This window comes from Drosophila melanogaster, chromosome 3R, assembly GCF_000001215.4.
Source record: "Drosophila melanogaster chromosome 3R".
Lineage (NCBI taxonomy): Eukaryota > Metazoa > Arthropoda > Insecta > Diptera > Drosophilidae > Drosophila > Drosophila melanogaster.
This window is the reverse complement of record NT_033777.3, coordinates 21,968,863-21,990,099: the sequence shown is the minus strand read 5'-3', so window position 1 is coordinate 21,990,099 and position 21,237 is coordinate 21,968,863. Positions and strand designations below refer to the sequence as shown.

The 21,237-nt window shown below is 38.5% G+C and overlaps 1 protein-coding gene across 3 annotated transcripts in view; it reads right to left on the bottom strand.

Moving 5' to 3' along the window:
* The window catches only part of Eip93F (Ecdysone-induced protein 93F), a 65,426-nt gene that overhangs the window by 24,440 nt on the left and 19,749 nt on the right, over nucleotides 1-21,237 (bottom strand). For 2 of the 3 annotated variants that reach the window (NM_143745.3, NM_001275888.1), the window contains exons 1-2: nucleotides 17,639-17,721; nucleotides 14,046-14,474 (exon numbers count right to left, since the gene is read on the bottom strand). The exons of the other annotated variant lie outside the window; for it this stretch is intronic. In NM_143745.3, coding sequence (NP_652002.2) covers nucleotides 14,046-14,070 — 25 coding nt within the window. In that variant the 5' untranslated portion in view covers nucleotides 14,071-14,474; nucleotides 17,639-17,721. Of the gene's footprint in view, nucleotides 1-14,045; nucleotides 14,475-17,638; nucleotides 17,722-21,237 lie in introns of those variants that run through there. 3 annotated transcript variants of the gene reach the window in all.

The following is a 21,237-nucleotide window of genomic DNA, read 5'->3' as shown; positions in this document are numbered from 1 at the left end:
CCACAACCGTACACCCCCTTAACCCCAACCGACCAGCACATTAACCCCCCAAACGTCCCCACATGTTCGTGCTAGCGTTGTCTCGCTCTAATGCGCTTTCGTATGCACTTTTCGGCCTGCATGCAATTTGATTGGCCGCAACATTTTTCGGCCAACAAAAAAAACGGGACGAGAAAAAAGAATGAAGCCTAAAAACTCGGAAAACTCGGGAAACACGAAATTTTGTTCGTTTCGATTGCATTTGATTGCATGTTTGTTTAGGCTGCAGTTTGCTGCTATTCGACTGCAATTGGCCGAGAAGGCTCAGAAGGAAATTGGGCTGGCCGAAAAGAAATGTTGCCATAATTGATGTGCTAAGTGCTGCAACATTGCAAATTGCTAATTGCAGGTGTCGAATTGCCGATTGAAGGGTTATTTCAAGAGGTCGTAGGTGCAAAATGGAGGGTATAATTTTTTTCGGTTTGATTGCTGTTCTCATATCCATTCGTTTGAGTGCGGTTCTCAATCAATATATTATTAAGCGAAAGTGTGGGGAGTTATTGATGTTTTAGCATTCAAAGAATTATCGATTATGTATCAATCAATTGCTTTGTATTTGTTAAAGCTTGTATCCGATTCATAATTCAATACATTTTATTTTTAAAGCAGCTACCGTTCAAAATACCCAATAAAAAGAAATCTGGTCATAAAGAAGAATTAAAAAATATAATAATAATTGATATTATCCCAGAGTAGAAATTATGCTTTTAAATTTATTATGCTCCTAGTTTTTTTTTAATCAATATCCTTGAAAGCTGTTTCATTTTCCGAAATCTTCTTGTTTCGGTTAAAGAAATACAGCATTTATAAATTATAAATATATTATTTGTACTTAAGAATATTATCTATATATTAGCTGGTATTTTCGTGTGTTCAAAGCATTGTTTAAATTACAATTTTTACTTAAGAATATTATCAGTAATATCAGCTGGTATTTTCGTGTGTTCAAAGAATTTTTTCAATTATTATAAAGCCCTTTAATACTGATTTCTGATAAATTGCATTTGTTAACAAATTTCCAACTTTATATTTTCGACGATTGGCCATGTTTTTAGTCTGATCTGACCGAAAAAGTTATGACCCCATAAAACCCTCAGACAACGCAGTACAATAACTATTCTAAGCTAAGAAGAAGGCCACGAAAAAATGTTTTTAATATAAATAAAGTTCGGGCCAAATAGGGACATAAAAACCCAAAGGCTGAGGCATCAGACGAAATTTATTGAAATGTAAAATGCCGAGAAATGCAATTTCCGCACAAGTAACTGCAGCACAACAGCAGCAGCAACAAGAACAACCTAGACAATTGCCGAGGGCCACAACACAAATAAAAAAAAGGAAATTGCCATACAAATATTAAAAAAAGGAGGGGAACCTAAATAAAAAAGGCAGCAAGTAATATGAGAGTGGCAAGGGCGCGGATAGAGGACATTAAAGTTCCAGCTGCCGGTGGAAGCAGCATTAGCAGCATCAACCAAAACGGCAGCAACAGTGGCAAAGAGAATAGATGCGCTGCAAGTGCTGCATGCAACATCGCAGCAGCAACAGCAGCAACAGGCGACGGCCGTGGACCGAACCATTAAACTGATGGCATAATACAAATGGGGCACAAACAAACAAATGCAGGCGGATATATGTGAGGATATTGTGTGCGGAAAGCTACGGATATATATCCGTGTACAGTAAGTGGAGCAGGCTGGCGTGCAACAGGCGGCAGCCAAAAAGTATGCAACGCACACATAAGCACACAGTCACAGACATGGAAAACAAACCGGCTAAACAACTAAAACTAAACCAATTCAGGCGCTCATTCATTCATTGAATTCGGAAATTCAATTTGGTTAGAAAGAGCCAGCAAATGGATGCGCGAGAAAGAGAGAGGCGAGGAGCCACAATTGTTAACTACACAACGATGTGCAATAAAACGTGGCCCAGAGTGGGTGGCACATTTTATTCATGGTTTTAGTTGAATTTGCAATGAATGGGTTTTCGGCTTAGTTAGACTGGCGGACATTCAGACATTCCGACATCCAGACGTTCAGACAGCCATGAAAAAGAGCAAATGATGACATAGAATACACAGCAGCAGCAGCAGTTGAAACAACAACTACGACAACAGAAACAGCGGCATTGGCATTTCAATTTAAATGCTCTTCAGCAACAACAAACGCCAACAAGTGGCAGCCAAGCTGTGGAAAACAAGTGAAAGAAGGAAAGCGCTCGCTTAAATGATCACTCGGAGAAAATAGAGTAGAGATGAACACTTCAAGTCTAAAAATTTGTATATATTTGTTAACAAAAAATAAAATAAACAGAAAAGCTATGTCAAATTTTAAATGTAAATCTATAATTTATAAATAAATTCGTATAATTCCAAAACCGAATATTTGTTCTCAGTGCTGCGCAAGGTGTTGTGGCACTCAACAGTTGTGTTGCCAACACCAGTGGCCATGAATGAGCAGCAGCAGTAGCTCCCATCTTCGTCTAGAACACACTCAACTCATCTTCACTGGCCGCCGTCAGTTAGCCAGTTGTTAACAGGAACTTTGTTTTTGACAGCCAAGTTGAAGTCGAGTAGCTGATGTTAACCGAAGTCGAGGCTCTAAATAGACAATTTCCGCAGCAGCCGGGCGGCATCAAAATGGCAAAACGCCAAAGGGTATGCTCTCCACTTGATGGGCGAGTGTGAAACCAATTTGGGGGGCCACTTAAGTGTCCTTCACTTTGGGAATGGCCACCGAAAAAGTGCAGTGCTGCAGATTTTCGTTTCTGCCCCCCCCCAATGAATGGCAAGCGAAATGATGACGTTACGTATACGCAGCGTGGAACAAAGCGGGCACACAGAAAAACAGCGAAAACGATAACGAGTATGTGAAGTGGCAGGACGTGGCAGGATGCTCCTTGCCACTTCACCATATGTAGCTAAAAGTCAACCCGAAAAAAGGAGAAGAGCCAAAAAAATAAAGCAGCGAAAAAACGGAGCACGAGGGAAGTGTTGAGTGATGCAACTAATTGCGGAGTCGGTGGAGGGAGCTGAAAGGATAATTGCGCGGATTGCACGCAGATCGCCTTAATCCTTTTAGGCCTGTGCTCCGGCACATTCATGGGTGTTGCACCAGTTGCACCCTGCCCAGAGCAAACACAACAAACCGACACAACAGCCACCAACCAACCAACACCAACTGCCCCCCAACTCATCCACATGATTGCATTGCCCGCCGTTTGTGGCGTAAAAAGAGGACGAAACAAAGAACCGAAAATTCCATAGTCAAACGGGGCTTCTGTCAATTCTTTTCGCATTTTTTTCTCCGCAGCCTCAACAGCAACACCTCACATCGCATGGGTGTGGGCGGCCCAAAGGATGCACGATGCAGGCTGCAGGATACAGGATACAGGACACAGGGAGCAGTGTGTGAGCTGCGCATTTTTTGCGCGAAAATGCCATTTTTTTCGCGCTTGTTGGCCATGGCCAAAAGCCGCTGGCTGCCTGTGATTGCCAGTGATTTGTGGCGGGCAGTGCAGTCAAAAGGCTTCAGGGAAAACGAGTTGGACAGGAAACAGAGATTCGCCGATTGATGTCTCTATATTTAGGCAGCTCGAATAAATCGTATTTGAAGACCATAAACTGAACGAGTCAGAATGAATGGCAATAAAGTGGCAGCTTACGAAGAGGAGGACTTTTCATCTATATTTAAGAATTGCTGTAAATACAACAAAATAGTTTAATACAATGACTGCATGAGTTTTCCGTTTTTCCCAAAACCTATTAACGACATCTAAAGATCTAATCTAAGAATTTAAAGTTATAACTTAACATCTGAAAATCTGCAAATTCCAGATATGTTTGAATAGTTTTCTCTAATGTTCAATCAAAGTCAACTTTATGTGGCCCGTCATTCGTTTTCAATTTTCGTTTGCTGTGTGTCGTGTTAAATTTCAATCACTTAAGAATGCATTTGTTGTCACTTCCAATGAAAGCGCACGATTTGCCTTTACACACCACACATATGTACAGCTTACATATACGATCGTCAATATATATATATTTATATATGTATATATACAACTAAAGAGAGGGAGAGACAGCTTAAATCAAAAGCAGCAATAGAAAACCTTGAATCAATTGATCCAGAACGCAAAAAGCGAGCAAGAAAAACTATAGAGCGCGCATTCTGTGTTCGCCGAAATAAATTAGAATTGAACTTGCTGCGCCATATTTGGTTACAATTTGAACGCTTAATTCCGCATACGTAGACCGCACCAGATGGGATCCCCTTTCCCCACTGTATTGTGGGTGTGGATCGGATTGGGGCTTGGCAACGTGTCGCATTCGCCTTATAAATTTCTAGCTAAATATTTAATTTATTTACTTTTCGGTTTTGCAGCGACTCACAATTGGCAATTACAAATGAATTGTGCCGCTCTGCGACGGCTTTTATTCAAATTGCAATCCCTTGAGTCGCCAGCGGTTGAGTTTAGCCATTACAACTGCTGCTTATTAATTAATGGCAATTAATTTATGTCTAATTGATTTGCGGAAAACTACGTTTAAATGGTTGCCTTTTTGTTGCCAATTTCATAACTCATTCACTGGGCTAATGATGAGTCAAGCCTTGTGCGATCGTAATTGTGTTTGCGGAAGTGTGTTATTTTAAACATTTTTTATAAGTTTCTGGAACGCCATAAAATCTTTAAAAAATAATAGAAGTTAAATTAAAAGATCTTAACTGACTGTCAGTTTACACAGGTATAGCAAAATCATATAAATCCATCTGACATCCAAGCAACTACCATTTTTTAATTCGACATTCCGCTGATCTTGAACTTAGCGGAGCAATAAAAAATGGAATATTATTGCATATCAAGGCGTATGGAATTAACGAATGTTGCAGCAAAGAGCGGCGTGTGAAATATGAAATTACTGTTGCAACTGCACAGATTTGTATTAACACGGAGATATACATATATATATATAGATATATATATACTACTGCGATATGGCTGTGCCTCAAAAGTCAATTGGGTGTGTTGAGCCGCTAGTTCTCGAATCGAAATGCATTTTGTTTGTCATAAAAAAGTGCCACGATTTCTAGTTGAGAGCGATCTTGGAGATTTTACGGCAGACCGAAAACCAAACAGAATGGATTCAGATCATTTGGATTTCACGTTTTGGAAAGGCCATAAAAATCATCTAATAAAAGCACAAGCTTGCTTCCTGATACTTTCACATCACTTTTTTTATGGCTTGCAAGACTTTAAATATGGAAAAACAATAGTGTGCAAAAAACATTATGAAATTTAAAGCTAACATTCTTTATTAAGGAAAATCAGTAAATAAACTTTTTATCTAGGCTAGATAATTTGCTAGAACTTTTAAACTGGTCGAAATACGATTTGGTATATGGCTATCTATTTTTTAATAATTCAGTGTTGGTACAGTTTTTATTTGTTTATGATTCATAAGATCCGCGATCATAGCTTCGCCACCCGAGCAAACTTTGGTTGTTAAAATTTTATGGTTTCTTCTGCCGCCTCTTTTCGTTCTCCCAATTATGCATAATTAAACTTGCTGATTGCATTACAAAAATTAATTTTTGCCCGTTTTCTTTGCACTTTGCACAGATAGAATCGTTTTCTTCGTTCCTTCTCCCTTGCCCGTCCCTTTTTTCTCATTTTCCTCACATTTCTCTCGACCATTCATCTGCGCGTTTCCATATCATTTGCATCTACATAATTTTCCTATACATATTTTTTTTTTTCGCATATTTGATTACACCACATGCGCCTATTTCGTCAGCTTTTCACTAAGCTCTGCCTTCTACTTTTCTATTTTCCCTAGCTCCTACTTATATCTACATGTCTACCTATCTATCTCAGTCGACTTTGCCATGTGAATTTGGTTTCGTTTGGTGTGCTCATTTATTCTCCTTCGGTGCTTATTGACGTTTCCACTTATTTAGTGTATTTTGCGCATTTTCGTTCATGCTGAAAAAAAAATTCCACAAAAAAAAAAAAACTCGTTTGAATTTTTTCTTGCATTTTTTTTCTATCTATTTTGCATGTGGTTTTGGTTCTAAGTTTCTGACATTGGCTGTGTGAGTGCAACCGCTTGGCTTTGTTGCTCATTTTCATTAACGCTGCACTATCGAATATGTTTCGTCCAACAGTAGATTCTCTCTATGCCATACCAAATCGCTAAACAAACAAATTTTACTGTTAAAAAATCCGCGTTGTTTTTTTTCCCTTTTTTTTTGTGTATGCATTTCGGCGGGGTGTTAATTGTGTTGCACTTTGCCAGAGAAACTGAACAAACGGCTTAGACAAAAATGTGCATTCTACTGGATGGAAAACTAAGCAAAGCTTTGTCGGCCAATTTGGGGCTTTAGCTTTGATTTCAGATCTGGCATTATTAGGAAGGTCAAATAAATATGACTATTCTATTGGAAAACTTAACTAACTAATCAGCGTGGAATGAATTCCACGTAGTGACGAAGCGCACCAGGAGAAAATGAGACTCTCTTGTGTTCATTCGATTATAACGATTTATAAATTGCCTCCAACTTCGGCGTAGCTCCACATAATTTGTTTAGTTTATTCAAATTTTGTTTGTTGCCTTTGAATTCGATTTTATTTATGAATGCAATTTGTTTTGTAAATTTTGCCTAGCCAAATTTGGAGCCGCCAAAGCAACACCCACATGGTTGTTGTTTTTTTTATTGCCATTGCTGCCGATTTGGGGCTTGTCCACCAAGCCTGACATTTTGGTAGGCCGACTGAATCGGGCTTTTAGCCTTGACTGGCTGCCAGTTGCGTTGTCTAATTGATTGCCAGCATTGGTAGCAAGCAAACAAAAAAAAAAAAAAAAAAAACAGCAATATTCCGCTAGCATAGTCAAAGGCAAATTAGGACTAATTAATAAAAGCTTTCAGCACAATGCACCCACTTGTAACCAATTGTCAAGCGCGAAAGCCGCTCAAAGCCAGCCCAGCCTACTTGGTTAATAATAATTTAGTTTAAAAATAACGAAATAGAAATAGAAATGAGCAGGGGGCTGCTGCCACTGTTTGCCGCTGCTAGACTAATTATGGAAACCTGGAAGCGCACTTAACCAAATCGAATTCTCTATAAAACAATAACACAACCCCAAGCCAGTGTCAAAGAACCAGAAAAAAGTATACAACGAGGAATGAGCTGGAAATTATAATAATAATGCATTTGCGGCATGCGTGGCAGTGGCATAGGCCTCTGCTCTAACACAATTACAACTGAGTGCACAGTGCAAAAGGAGCATGATACAACAAAAAAAAAAAAAAAGAAAATGCGAAATGAAAAATAATAAGGAAAAGAAAAGCCCAAAGAACACACGCGCAGACCAAAACGAACTGAAGAGCCACGCATAAACAGATTGCGTTGATTGGATGGCTAATGAAATTCAGTGGGGCCATTAGGGCCTTAGGTTTGTCAGGTTTTCCACGCAAATCGAATTCATTAGGAAATCGCGCAGAAACAAATCGAGCGCAGCAAGAAAATCAGATGGTACAAATTGGCGAAGAGGGGGAAAAAAATGCATAAAAAATAAGAAAAATAAAAACACATTGCATTGAAACTAAATTGCAGTTGAGTTTTTCAAGGTTTTCCAGTTCATGGTTTTCGAGTGTGTGAGCGGTGGCAACAATGGATCGTATCTGATCGCTGCCTTCGTTGGCGCTTAGATACAGATACACGTGAGTGCTGTCGTGCTTTTTGCCACTCCCGCATTTCAAGATCTCTCAGTTTGCCGCTTTTTATATAATTTTTCATTTGCCATTTAGCGATTTCTAAGTTTTAAACATACTATTCTATTGCTTTTAAAAACCAAATTTTCCTAACTGTTGCATGCCTAAATTGTTAGCTTGGATGTATATAAATCGATTTAAATGAAATTGAGACATTATTTTTGCACTTTTTTGCAGCACTTTTCAATTGGTATTGAGTGACCGACCTGCCAGACTTTGGCAAACAATGATAGGAATACAGCAACAAAAAATGGAAACAATTTCCCATATTTACTTTTGTATACATATTCCTCGCCCGGCTTTCCAGTGGCTTCTTGTTACCAAGCGGGTCGAAGGTTACACAGTGTCTGTCCGCCTGATCCGTCTGAGTAAACTGTTTGCGTCTGGCCAGGCTTTCCATCTTTTGGACGGGAAAAGCGAAAAAGTGTTGGAGGTTGAAGCCTCGCCTTGGCTGATTGTCATTTAATGCAGCATCATTAAGCAAAATGTCAAAAAAAAACAGCAAAATATTACGTTTTCTAATAACATTTATTTTCGATTCTTGCTATTTATTTCATTCTTTTTATGTAAAAAGAATTATATTCCCAATTTGTAATGTTAATTGACGCAAAATTGAATCTGTTTATTTTCCGATAAAGGCTAACTGCGCGTTTTATATATTTCAGCAAATTTTAAGCGCATTTTCTGAGCAAACCAAGGTTTCGAACAAAATCTAAAAGTCAGAACTTGTTTTGCATACAAAAAGCAAATTCTTGATGACAGTTCTCCAAAAGAGAATTCTTTCGATCATTTTTTTTTGCACCCGCTTTTCTTCGATTCGTTTCCACATGAGTTTTCAATTTATGCATTCTGCTATGTTGTCGCTTAACGTTTGAATTTCGAATTTGCAAAATTCATTTGCGTTTGCTTAGCACATTTTCCATTTTCCATGCGCGAATGCATTTTCAGTTAGTTTTTAAGGCTTTTCGGGCCTGCACTGAGCAAATGTGTCAAATTTGGAGTGTGTGTGCGCTTGGACGAACAGGTTGTTTTTCTATTTGCTTGACCGCAGCGTGACAAATATTCTCAGACATTACTCATACGCCCCGTATGGCAAAGGAATTCTCTTTATGCCGGACAATTGAAATACCATGTTATTGGTCGCAAGGATAAGGGACAGCAATTAGGTTAAATTGAGATGCCTCGCGCGGGGTTTATCTTTGACTTAGCCCCGGAAAAATTCCACAATTGTCCACGGGGGGTCAGGGGTCAAGGGAATTGTCGTAGAAATGTTTGCCGCGGTAGGAAACTCAATATGACCACACGCTGGCTTTTCAATGCTTTTCCTCGTTTTTCGCACAATTTTTTGTTTTTCTTGTGCGGGTGTTTTTGTTTTCATGTTGTTTGTTTTTTTTTTGTTTTTTTTTGTGGATGGCATTCATTGTTTGTTATGGCTGGCTTTTGTTGCAAAACGCTGCAATGTTGAACTATGAATGCAATTTCGTAAATTATTTTCCTTTTAAGTAATTATTAAGGTGTGGTTCGGTTGCAGCAGTCGTCGTTGCCGGACTATCAAACACCCACAATAGCACACTCTTTGTCTTTGACTTCGGTTTTGTTTATTGTCTTTTTACTCTTGAGAGGTTGTCGAGTTTTGGATGTACATAGGTTTATAAGAAAATATTACCCCTTAAATATCGAAATCTATAGAAGGGGAAGTTGATGGCTTTTACAAGTTATTTCTTAATTTACTTTTATAAAATAGAATCGTGGAAATTTGGTATTTTCATATAAAATATTCTGAGGGTATTTGAGCAGTTGTTAACTGTCTTGAAGCTCTTGTTAACGTTTTTCATTGGCTACACCTTTTGTTTCGCTCGCTATCTTGTCAAGTTATTCATCCATTATGCGCCATTTAACTAATAACACGGCTGTGGCTCGTTGACCCTCTGAGTTACTCACTCAGTCAGTCAGTCAGTTAGTCAGTTAGTCAGTCACTCATTCGGGCAGTCATTCACTCGAGTCAATCACTCATTGGGCCACTGGAGTGCCCTGCTGCACATCCCTTCCATCAGTGTCATAATAAATTCGCGGTGGGCGAGGAAGCCTTTCAGCGGTATTAAACCCCTAAATTAACGGCCATTGCGGGCAAAGTTTGATAATAGCGCGTTAAGAAATTGGCACCTGGCTACCGGTTTTCTGCCAGAGATTATCTACCAACTTCGAATTCGTCTAATTTCAATCATTAGATGCGGCTAATCGGAGGAAAAAGTGGCCAAAACGATTAAGCCAACAATCGGCGGCACACGACAAAACGACTGGCAAATCAGCCGAAGGTGTTGGCCAGCTTGAATTTCTAACGACAATCAACAAATCGCCACTTTGGCCGACAACATGAATGGCAAATTACAACACCAACGGCAAAGGCCTCACCAACAACAATCCAATGGCTACAAATTTGCTGTAATACAACAACAATTACATTAAAACGCGACCATAAACGTGCGGCCAAGTCTCGGACCAGGCTTAAACCAAGCCGTGGCCAAAAGCGAATCCAATGCCAAAGCCAAAGCCACAGGAAAATGCTTACAATGATGGTCAGAAGAATAGTTATATATATGCTTCCTACAAACGACGAGAAGATGCTGTTTCGGCAAGGATCTTGCTACTAACGTAACTTTAGAAGTATGACTATGTTTTTTACGAAAATACGTCATGTGGCAAACTAAATAACATGAATAACAAACCATTTTTTAAGCTAAAATGGCCGAGTGCAATACTTAAGAATACCTTTTCGATCTATTGTAGTAACCTCAACTGTGACAAAAGTCTGACGATGAGGCGCTACCAAAGTCATTCCACACCTTGTAAAATCAACAAAAAGGCAGTCAAGACCCAAGGAGCAACTGCAGCAGTGCAACAGCAGCAGCAGCAAAAGCAGACGCAAAGATAGAGATGGTTAGATACACGGCGAGCGCAAGATACGTAGATACAGAGATGCAGAGATACAGAGAGGGAGCGTGCAATTTGCAGCCTAGAAAAATAATTGCATGTGGAAGTTGCAAGGGGGCGCGGAAAAAAAGAAGAAGAAGGGTTGCTGCAGCTAGGAAAGAGCCAAAGAGCCGGGTTTCGAGTCCAAGTCGCGACTCATTCATGACGACGACGACGACGACGAGTTGCAAGTGCAAGTGCAGCTGTAACATTAACATGCAACCAGACGATGATGTTGTTGTTGCTGCCGCCGCTGCCGAGATGCAGATGCATTCAACGTCATTGTTGTTGCAGTTACTGCCGCAGCAGCAGCAGCAGCAGCAGTCGCGGCTGCAGCAGAAGCAGCAGCAGGTGAATTGCACGATTTTCAATGCAAAAGTCAAGAGCGGCAACGGAAAAAAGTCGTTAGCCAAGTTTTATGCAGGCAGTTGCCACTATTTGTTGGCTAGGCTAGAGAACTGTGGCACAACCTCGCCGCCGTCGCATGTGGCCAGGCTCTACTTTAGCTGCAGGTACCTCTGACCAGCTGCATTGCTGCCACAGCGAGGAGTGTTTGGTAGCAGCTTCCTTTTGGCATATGCAGATGCCTCCTGCCAGGGCCCAAAGGCCCATGGGCCAGGAAAAAAGAATAAGAATAAGAGTAAGAACGAGAACGAGACAGCTGTTTCCGTTTGTTAAATGTTTGCCGGATTGGCAAGAGATTGCCACCGTCGACATTGATGGTTCTGAATTTGTTGTGGCATTAAATGTGTCTTGTTCCCGGCTTATGCACGTCAGCTAATTATGGTCTAGATATACATATATGTATGTGTATGCAGGCAATGCATTTCGGTTCGATTAAATGGGGGAATAAAAAATGGCAGTACCTTAAGTGAAAGGGGAACCTCGGGCCTAACGAATATTTATTTATTAACCAGAAAATTCATTTACAGCGGCATTTTTCTAAATGCAATGGTGAAGTGAAATGCACCTAATAAATATTCTCGAGGCTATTTTCTTACACGGTGTAAATTACAATAATAAATAAAATTCTTATATTAAGCCCATGAAACCTACTGTAATTAAGTGAAAAAAAAAAACGATCCACGTATGTGGTCAGCGCCAGGTGATCGACTAAACATTTTCCTCTCCGCTTTTCCGCCAGCAGTTTCTAGTCAAGTCAGCGGGTTTTTTGCCTTATTTCGTTTATTTTAGGTTTTTTTCACACTCTTTCGTTTTTGTTAATAAACGTATTTAATGTTCACACTTTTGTCACGTTGTTGTTTTCGTTTCTGTTTACGCAGCATTGCATTTGTATTTACAACACCTCTTTTATTATTTTTATAGTCGTTATGGCAATGTGTGTTATCTTTCGACCAGATGGTAAACACTTTTTGAGTGTCCATTATCTAATATAACAAAAAAAAAAAAAAGGCCCAAAACAGCTGCAGTCCGTTGAAAGAAACTTGATCAGCCTTGAAAATTGGTTCGGCAATAAAATTACCTAAGCTTCGACTGAACTTTATTTGAAAAACCTGTCGAAAATGTATACAAATAAATCACCGAAAAAATAACGTAACCAGATATTAATCACAAAGAGAATAAACGGGCATAATTTCATTTCGTTGAATATGGTCTGTTGCAAAGTTCGTTGCATGATTTTTTTTGTTTTATAATTTCAGGGGAAATCATGTTATTTTTTTTTACAACCCTATATAGAGTGCAGCCTTGTTATCGGCTGTAACTATTTTGTGAAAATAAATGAAATATATAATAAAAAAAACTGAAATTGCGATAATTTGAACCATGCGTTGACTCGACTCGAATCGTAAACTACAACTATCAATATATACAAGTACATATTATTTGTACTATATTGTTGTAAAGAATATACATATATATATGGGGAATATAAATTTCCACACTTGGCAGCCAGTAAAAATTTTCGTTCGTGGCGCAAATTTTCAGCAAAAAATTAAATCAATTTCGTATGCCTTGATAAGAAAGCGCAAAATGTTTCCGCTTTTTGTTTTTGTTGCTCTCTTTTTTTTTTGTTTTGTTTGCGCGATTGCATGACAACTTATAAGAAAGTACGAGTACATATACATTTTTTGTTCAATAATTTCTTGCTTAAATTTATATTGTTGTTGCATTTTTCAGATTTCGCCACGTATCAGGCTCGATGGGGCGAGCCAAAGCTGTCGTAATTTGGGTCAGAAACGGCTGCGTCAGGGCCCCACTGATAAGAACCGCCGCTTCGCAGATTCAGATTGCTCAGATTGGGCAGAGATAGTGCTGGCACATAGTTGTGAATCAAATTGGCAATCTTGGCGAAAACCGATGAAACGTAGAGAAATTAAGAGAAACGTTTGGTTCGCACGGCTTCCGGTTATACTCGTAGATATCAACTAGTAGATATATATTTTTTTTTATGAATTTCTGAATGGAGTTCTACAGATACAGCACGGATATCTACTCACATACCACGAATACACAAAGTATCTGTAGCTGTGTATCTATGGGTCTACACTCGACAGTTGCTTGAACTTCTGTCCTTAAGTATTGCTCAATGCAATTGTACTTGCGGCGATCGCATTGTGACGCCTCTGATAGCCCCACACTTCCCAGTTCGACCCGCACCCCCCTCCCCACCGCCATGAAAACCCCTCTCACCAACACCCATTGTGTATCTTTGTTTACACATTTCGCTTTCGTACATCGCACTGTCGCTGAAGGACAATGTCAATGAGGCATTGCACATATTATTATGAACTTATTTCTGTGTACATTCATGTAATTTTCGGGGTTTGCCGAACGATAAGCGATCGTAGAACCCGAACACCGCTTGAAGGAGAAAGGGTTTAAAGATCTGCCAATATTCACCAATTATTAATGCTGACTAATACTAATAATTCTACTGACTCTTATATAAAATGCAATGGATCAGAATATGTATCTTAGACAAGTAAAAATGTATCTAGGCTAGATTATAAACAATTATGGCTACATAATTTTCTCAACTTATCATTTATCAAAAATCTTAAACAAAAAGTAGGCAATGAAACATATATTGGCAGTGTTAATTATGAAGTGGATAAACGATTAAATATGTTTTGTTTACTAATTGATTAATGCGCATCGGAACTGAGGATCGCTTTATCTATGACCAAGCTAATCACGAACTCGTTAATTATTTATGACTCATTAATTACAATTAATCATTAAATATATTTTTAGTTTATTTGCGATTATTTGAAAAAAAAAGCAATTTGGCATACGTACATATTTCATAGCTGCTGATGTGCATAGCATCACATATATTTGTCTTAAATTATCTCTGCCCAAAAGCCAAATTGATGCTGCGGCGGTTGCTGCGCTGCTGCTGATGCTGCTGCGATGCTGATGCTGCTGCAGCTGCTGCGGAGAGCTTACAGCAGCTCAGGACGTGGCAACCCTGGCTTGGAGTGGGTTGCTGCAGCTCCTCCCGGCGATGTATATAATTTTTATATACAATAAAAGTGCTTCTCTCGTTCTGGTGGGCAGCTCACACAAAAGGCAAAAATGCAGGCAGATTTTTATTGTTGATGCGGACTTTTCATTTCTTTTTTTTTGGGCTATTGGTTGGTTTTTATTTATTATATATATATATATATATATATGTGGAGCACAGAGTAAATTATATGCAGCGCGTGAAAATGAAGCGCGAATTTTCTTTCGGGTTTTTTTTTATTTGGTGGCAATATTTTTTTTTTGTATGTTGTTTGTTCAATTGTGTAATGCTTTTTGTTGTTGTACTGCTGCACTTATTTTGTTGTTGTTGAAAGTTGCACTTTGTGTTGTTGTAGATTTTTTGACAGTTGCCCCGCGTGTTTGTATATTAATTATTTTATTTATTTTTTGCTGTGTTTAAATTCTGGCTCTTTGATATGTTGCATTATCAAAATGCTTTAGCATTTAACTTTTTTTTTGTTGCTTACGAACCTTTTTCTTTTTTGCATTTGAAAACAATTCAAAAGTAATGGCTACTTTTTTAATTATTTTGCTTTATAGTTCGTTTAACGTTAATATTTGTTTTTTTTGGATTGCACTTTTTTATATGTTTTGTTTCGTATTTTAATTCAACAGAAATTTACTAACAAAAGTGTAGCCGTTGTTGTTGCAGTTGTTGTTTTTGTTTAATATCTAAAAATTGTAAAATATGGAAATCGTTGATAAGAGAAGCGAAATGCGAGACGTGTGCCCCAAACGATCTCATTCACTGCACTTTTCTGGCTTTGATAAAAATCGCTGACCAACTTGGTTGCTATTTAAAGTATGCTATTGGAATCTGATTAACATGGCGATTATATATTTCGATAGCCGTCTGAAGATGATTTGATTTCCAGCGGAATCCACCGAAGGCAGCTGCATAAAAAAATGAACTGAACTCGCCCAAAATGAAATTAGCTGGCGGAGCAGAGCATCAACTTGGGTAACCCCCTTCCAAAATATAAAAAACTTTATGCCAGCGAGAAATGCGAATAAAAAATGTATACATATATATATATATAAAAATTCGCCTGGCAAGTTCTGAACAGAATAAAAAACAAAAAAAAAAAAAAAAAATTGCAAAAAATAGGAACAAAATGCAGCCAAAAAAATACCATTGTAAATAGTAATTTAAGTTTCGTGAGTATGAAGGGGTATCGGGCGGACGATGTTGCCGAAAAACGTAAAATAAAATAATAAAGTAGAAGCTGGGCGAAAAAAAAAAGGAAAAACCGAACGGAAGGTAAGGAAAATCCAATGGTCAACTGGATGGGCAAGGTGAGGGTTAAGCTCTCGGGCGGGGGAGGGGTTCCAATTGATGTTGCGCAGCTGCAGCTACATTTTTTTCGGCTATTTAATTTGCCATTTTTTTTGTCTAGCATATCTGGGAGTTGATTTTTCTCAGCTCACCCCCACCTCGTTTTCTACATTTTTTGTATTATTTTTTTTTTGTTTTCTGTTCGCTCTTAGTTTTTGTTCATTATGCTGTGCGCCAAGCCCGACGGCAAAGTAAATGCTAGCAACTGGAGACTGGCGACCGACCTGGCCATTGTCATGGGCGGTGGAATTGGTGAAACTGGTGGAAATGGTAGAAATGAGGGGGGTGGTCCTCAAGCGCCCGACGAAAATTGAAACTGACAAAAATTTGTTACATTTGCCTGCACAGTAAAGTTGGCGACGACGAACTACCCGAAAAAATACACACTTTATTACTGTGTACTTGCAGCTACTTCTTTGCTGCTCCTCCAATTCTCTTTCATTTCATTTTTTTTCGGCTTCTTTGTTTGTTTTGTTTTACTGCTGCAGCTTCAGAAGTTTGGCTACAGTTCATTTTGTATGCTGCTGCCTTTGTGGTTTTTTTCTCTCATCTTTTTTCCCCATTTCTCTGAACCTTTCAATCTATTTTTTAGAATTTTTTTCAAGATTCTAGGAGTGTTTTTACAAGACAGTTTTTTGGGTGCAGTGAACGAGAATCGAAGACGGCATTTAAATATGAAATGCAGCGCGTAAATGATTTTTTAAGCGAAATCTAATGACTTCTTTGTCTATTAAAAATGTTCATAATATTGGCGTATCTGGCAAATTTTTGAGAGTTCTTGCTGATTTTAAATTAATTGTGTCCTTTTAAGATTGCATTTATGAAATATTGAGCTATGAAATGCATTGATTGATGTTTTTATGGGATTTCGTCAATTGAAACTTGTGGTAATTCTTTAAATTATTTTGGACATCATTTTTATTGAGTCACATTTCACTAAGATTTCACTCGGGTAAATATTAATAAAAAACGCGAAATTGTTATTCAACAATGGGCCGCCTTATTAAGTCAGGCTCACACACACACACACACGCACACGATCGCAGGCACACACACACAGGCGAGCATAGTCAATCAACCGGAGACACGCACTTGAGCTGGGCAATGCAACTATTCAACCAAAAGACCGAAATAAAAATGCATTCTATAAAAATTTGCGAGTGCGCGAAAAAAACTTTTCCGCATTTTGCATGACAGCGGCGACAGCGACGTCGACGGCGACGTCAACGGCGGCAGCTACGTCTGCGTCGACGGCAACGTCGGCGTTTTCGCACACACACACGTAAACACAGAGCAAACAAGAGACAAGCGGCGATTGCAATTTATATTAATGCCGAAAAAATCAAACAAAACGCGGGCGATTGATGCCGCCGATGAATATGCGTGAAAAGTACAAAAAAAGGACACACGGCGTATACTTAATATGGAAAAAATTGATTCTATTGCTTTGTTTGGGGTTAACAGTTCTTTTTGAGAGAACAAGTGTCACTGTTTTTAAGATGAATAGTACAAATTAAATAAAATTCCTTTTATATTTCAATTAGGATTTTTACAACATTTTTTAATTTTTATAAATTGTGATTCGAATATTTGTTCTATTCACTATTTAAAATTGTTGTGGGTATTTGAGTTTTGGTTGCAGAGTATACTCTTCATCTACATTTTTTGAAGGACGTTGATATTTTGTCATTTTTTAAGTTCACTGTTTTTCTTTTATATTATTTATAACTATTTGTCAATGAATTCGATTTTTGTTGTCATTTAGCTGATGCACTTTATTAAGAATTCGTGTTGTCGGCATTTTGTAAGGCAGGGTTCTATTCATTCTCACTGTTAGCTAATTTATTCACTTTGTTTGTGTTGCTTGGCCATTTATTTGGATATTAATTTTCGGCAATTGTCGTGTGTTTATCAATGGCAAACGATTTTCGCCTATGGACTGCGTGTAAATGGGCAATGCGCTTAATGCTTTACGATTGATATACGCGATCGTCGGAATCTGAATCTGAATCGGAATCGGACGCTACACCTCGGAACGACTCGGGCCGCGTCCGAAAATGCGTTCCGTTGCATATCGGATGCGTTGTATTTCTGCGACTGCCGAAGCCGACTGCAAAATTATATCACAACAACACGAAGACTCCAGCACAGTGCCGAGCTGACGTCGACGTCGCCGTTTTTTTTTTTGTGCAAAAACAAGAAAAACACCACGGAAAACACACACACACAGCAAAACTGCATACTGCAAAACTAGAATGCTTTTATGCGAGAGCGAGTCCTCTCCGCTCATTGAGTTATTTCCACAGAGCGCAGTCGCGAGAACTTTAGGAGTAACGGGGTAAGCCGCACTCACACACACACACGCATTTGGTTAACAAGGCAAAGAGAGGGAGAGAGAAGGAGAGAATCCGAGTGCACTGCAATAATTGCATTGCACTTCGAGTGCAGCGCGCGTTGATAAAAAAATTGCCAAGCTGCGCGACGAGCTGCCAAAATTTGAGTCCTCCCAAGAAATGCGGCTCACTACTAAAAACGCTCTCGCTGAAAAGTCACTCAAATTCGAGCACTTACACACACAAGCATACACAAATGCACGCCTAGAACAATGCACACCAAAACACACTCCCATTAATTCACCATATTTTTTGTGTCGCTTTTTTAACGCACGCACACAAGTAAAAGGAATGCACTTCTGCCGCTGCGCTGCCGACGTCACAGCAATTAGCTGCCTTTTTTGGGTGAATTAACAGGGGGAATAGTAAGACGAGAAAAAGGATATATTTAACGCTAACCTACAGATATTACGGCAACAAATTGAATTAAGTTTTTATATTATGGTTTCAACAATGTAAAAATGTTTAAAATATGTTACAAAATTATCTGGATTATAATTTCCTATTTATATAAGTCCTAATGAATAATGTAAATTCTGGCTGCATTAAAAAATCCAAGAAAGGTCCGAAATAAACTTACAAAACTCACTCAAACGCATTAACTCGTCGATATTCGGCTTGAGAAACTGCATTTCCTGCTCATTAAGAGTGGCTCTCCTGTGGTGAGTTTCTCCTTCCGCAACTCAACTCAAGCGCGCCACTCAAGAACGTTGCTCTTTCTCTGTCGCTCAGTGAGTTGCATGTAAATGAGCTTAAATGCTTTCTTACTTTTGTTTCCCCTATTTTTTGTTTGGTTTTTTTTTTTTTTTAGTTGCATGTATTGTACTTATGGCCAGTGTGAACTTTGTGTTGGCTTTGTTTGCGTCAAAAATTTAGTTTTAAGTGATAAGTCACTCTCTTTGACTAAATTTTTCGGGTGTCTCTTCGGAAGTGCGCAGTTAGATTGTCCAAAATGGTGGAACGTGCCATTCGTAGCGGCTCAGTTTTGAGATGACTAATGCTAAATGGCAGATAGAGATATAGAACTATTCCCCAACTGCGCACTTGACTTTATTATATATTCGGATAGTGTGAAAATCTCCGCACACACTTTTCATTTCACTTTAAGTTAATGTCCAGTACTACTAGTACAACTACGACAACAACAATGAATATGACAATTGTAGTTCAGTTGTGAAACGCCAACGACCTGACTGACGCACGTTCAAGGTATTATCTCATATGGCAAGCGAGGGAGCGAACGAGAAGGCATATCCACACACACACACATACACAGTATGAGCGCATGCCATAAGAGCCCTTGTCCACCAACACAAGCAGCGGATCCAACTGACACAACACAACAACGCACAGTACAACAACAACAGTGAATTCAGTGACAACAATGAGAGCGCAACAGTTGCAAAGTCATGTGGCGAATGCTGCAACCGAGGCACATTGACTCCCTCGTCTTTCTCCGCCCTCTAAACGCATCTTTCGATCGCCGATGTATCAGTAATAAATTAAATATAAAATAAATAGATATAGATACAAATATAGATTTTATAAATACTGCCAATGGATTTTGTTAAAGGTTCTGACTATAATAAATATAGTAAATATAATAATACATATTATTATATTATTATAGTTATTATATTATTAATAATAAAATATAATAATTATAAACCTGTGAAACTAAATGTCATTTATTTTTAAAGGTAAGCACTTGGCGACTTTCTCTGTGGTTACGTAGAAATTTCTTTGTTTATATAAACTGTATATACGCTTGAAAAGATAGTAGATGAACACTTTTTTCGCTTATCGTGTGGCTTTTGTTTACATTTAAGCAACAGCAGGCCCAACTCGTTTTTCGTTGCCACACCAAAGTTATTGGGACATGCGATTTGATTCTGCTTTTACGACATCTTCAATCAAATCAGCTTCTATATATAAAATGTCAAGCGTATAGTATACATTTTTGTAATACTGCCAGTTTGTTGATAATGCTCCTTAATCAATTATACTCGTTTTTGTTTTCACGTATTTATGGGAGGGCAATCGCGTTATATACGTATATACAAGTATCGAAGTATATTGAAAATTTCTTAGATTTTGCTATTGCAATTTGTTGCATAATCGATAATCGGTTATCAGTTCGCATTGCATTGCCGCAAGTGACTGCAATTGGAGCAAATGATTCAGCCGGGGAGTGTTATTTTGCTTTGTTGTTGGGAATTATGTGGCAAGCGGGATTTATTCGAATTGCCTTCGATCAAAATCGAGAATTGTGACGAAAATTCTGAGATAATGCTTACTTTCCAGTAAATTTTATTGTTCCCCTCGGGATACTTTGGGAAACATTAAATACATATATGAAATAATCATGTTACTAAAATTGAAACTCTTGACAATATTTCGTACGAAAGGTTAAGATGTATAATAAAATCTATGAATATTTTTAAACGTTTTTAAGGCTAATCAATTAGCTCACTGCTCATATTTAAAGACGCTTGAAAAGCTTTAGAAAGTATTTTTTACGCCGCCAAAATCGACAGTAGATCGCGTAACGAATGCGACATATCACGTATACGCATTGTGGTGCTAGTTGGCAATTGCACTCTCAACTTGAATTCGTTGTATTCTTGGCACTTTTTGCTTCCGCATAAAATGTCGCACAACAAGTTGTTGCCGTTGTTGCCATATAGACGTCAGCCGCTTAACCCACAACTACCCGCTAGCCTCTTAACCCCTTACCGCCGGCGGACGCCTTTTACCGTTTTAACGCCATTTTGGTAAGACCTCAAGGCGAACTTGTCTCGACTCTCCAGTCTCATTCATTCTTTAAGCGTGTTTATGCTGGCAATTTTGTTACGTTTGATTAGTGGCCGGCAAATGGCAGTTGACTTGCAGCAGCGTTTCGATTGCGTTTTGCAAATAGTTAACTGGATTTTTCTACTATTATATCAAGTATATATTTCGTATTGTCAACCTTGGGAGAGCGGAGTTAGAAATTGTGCACTTGGCTGGCTTGTCAATCGAATTCGCATTTAAACTGCAAATTTATGGCACACGATTTGCACATTACAGCTGCCAGAACACAGAGTCCAGATTAATTAAACTAACAAAAAAAAAAAAGAGAAAAAAATGTGGGAATAAAGTCGAGTGCGAAAGTATGGGGAAATAATACGCAAACGTATTAAAATTCATGCCATTGAGCCAAAGTCTAATGCATTTTCAATGTATTTTTACAAGC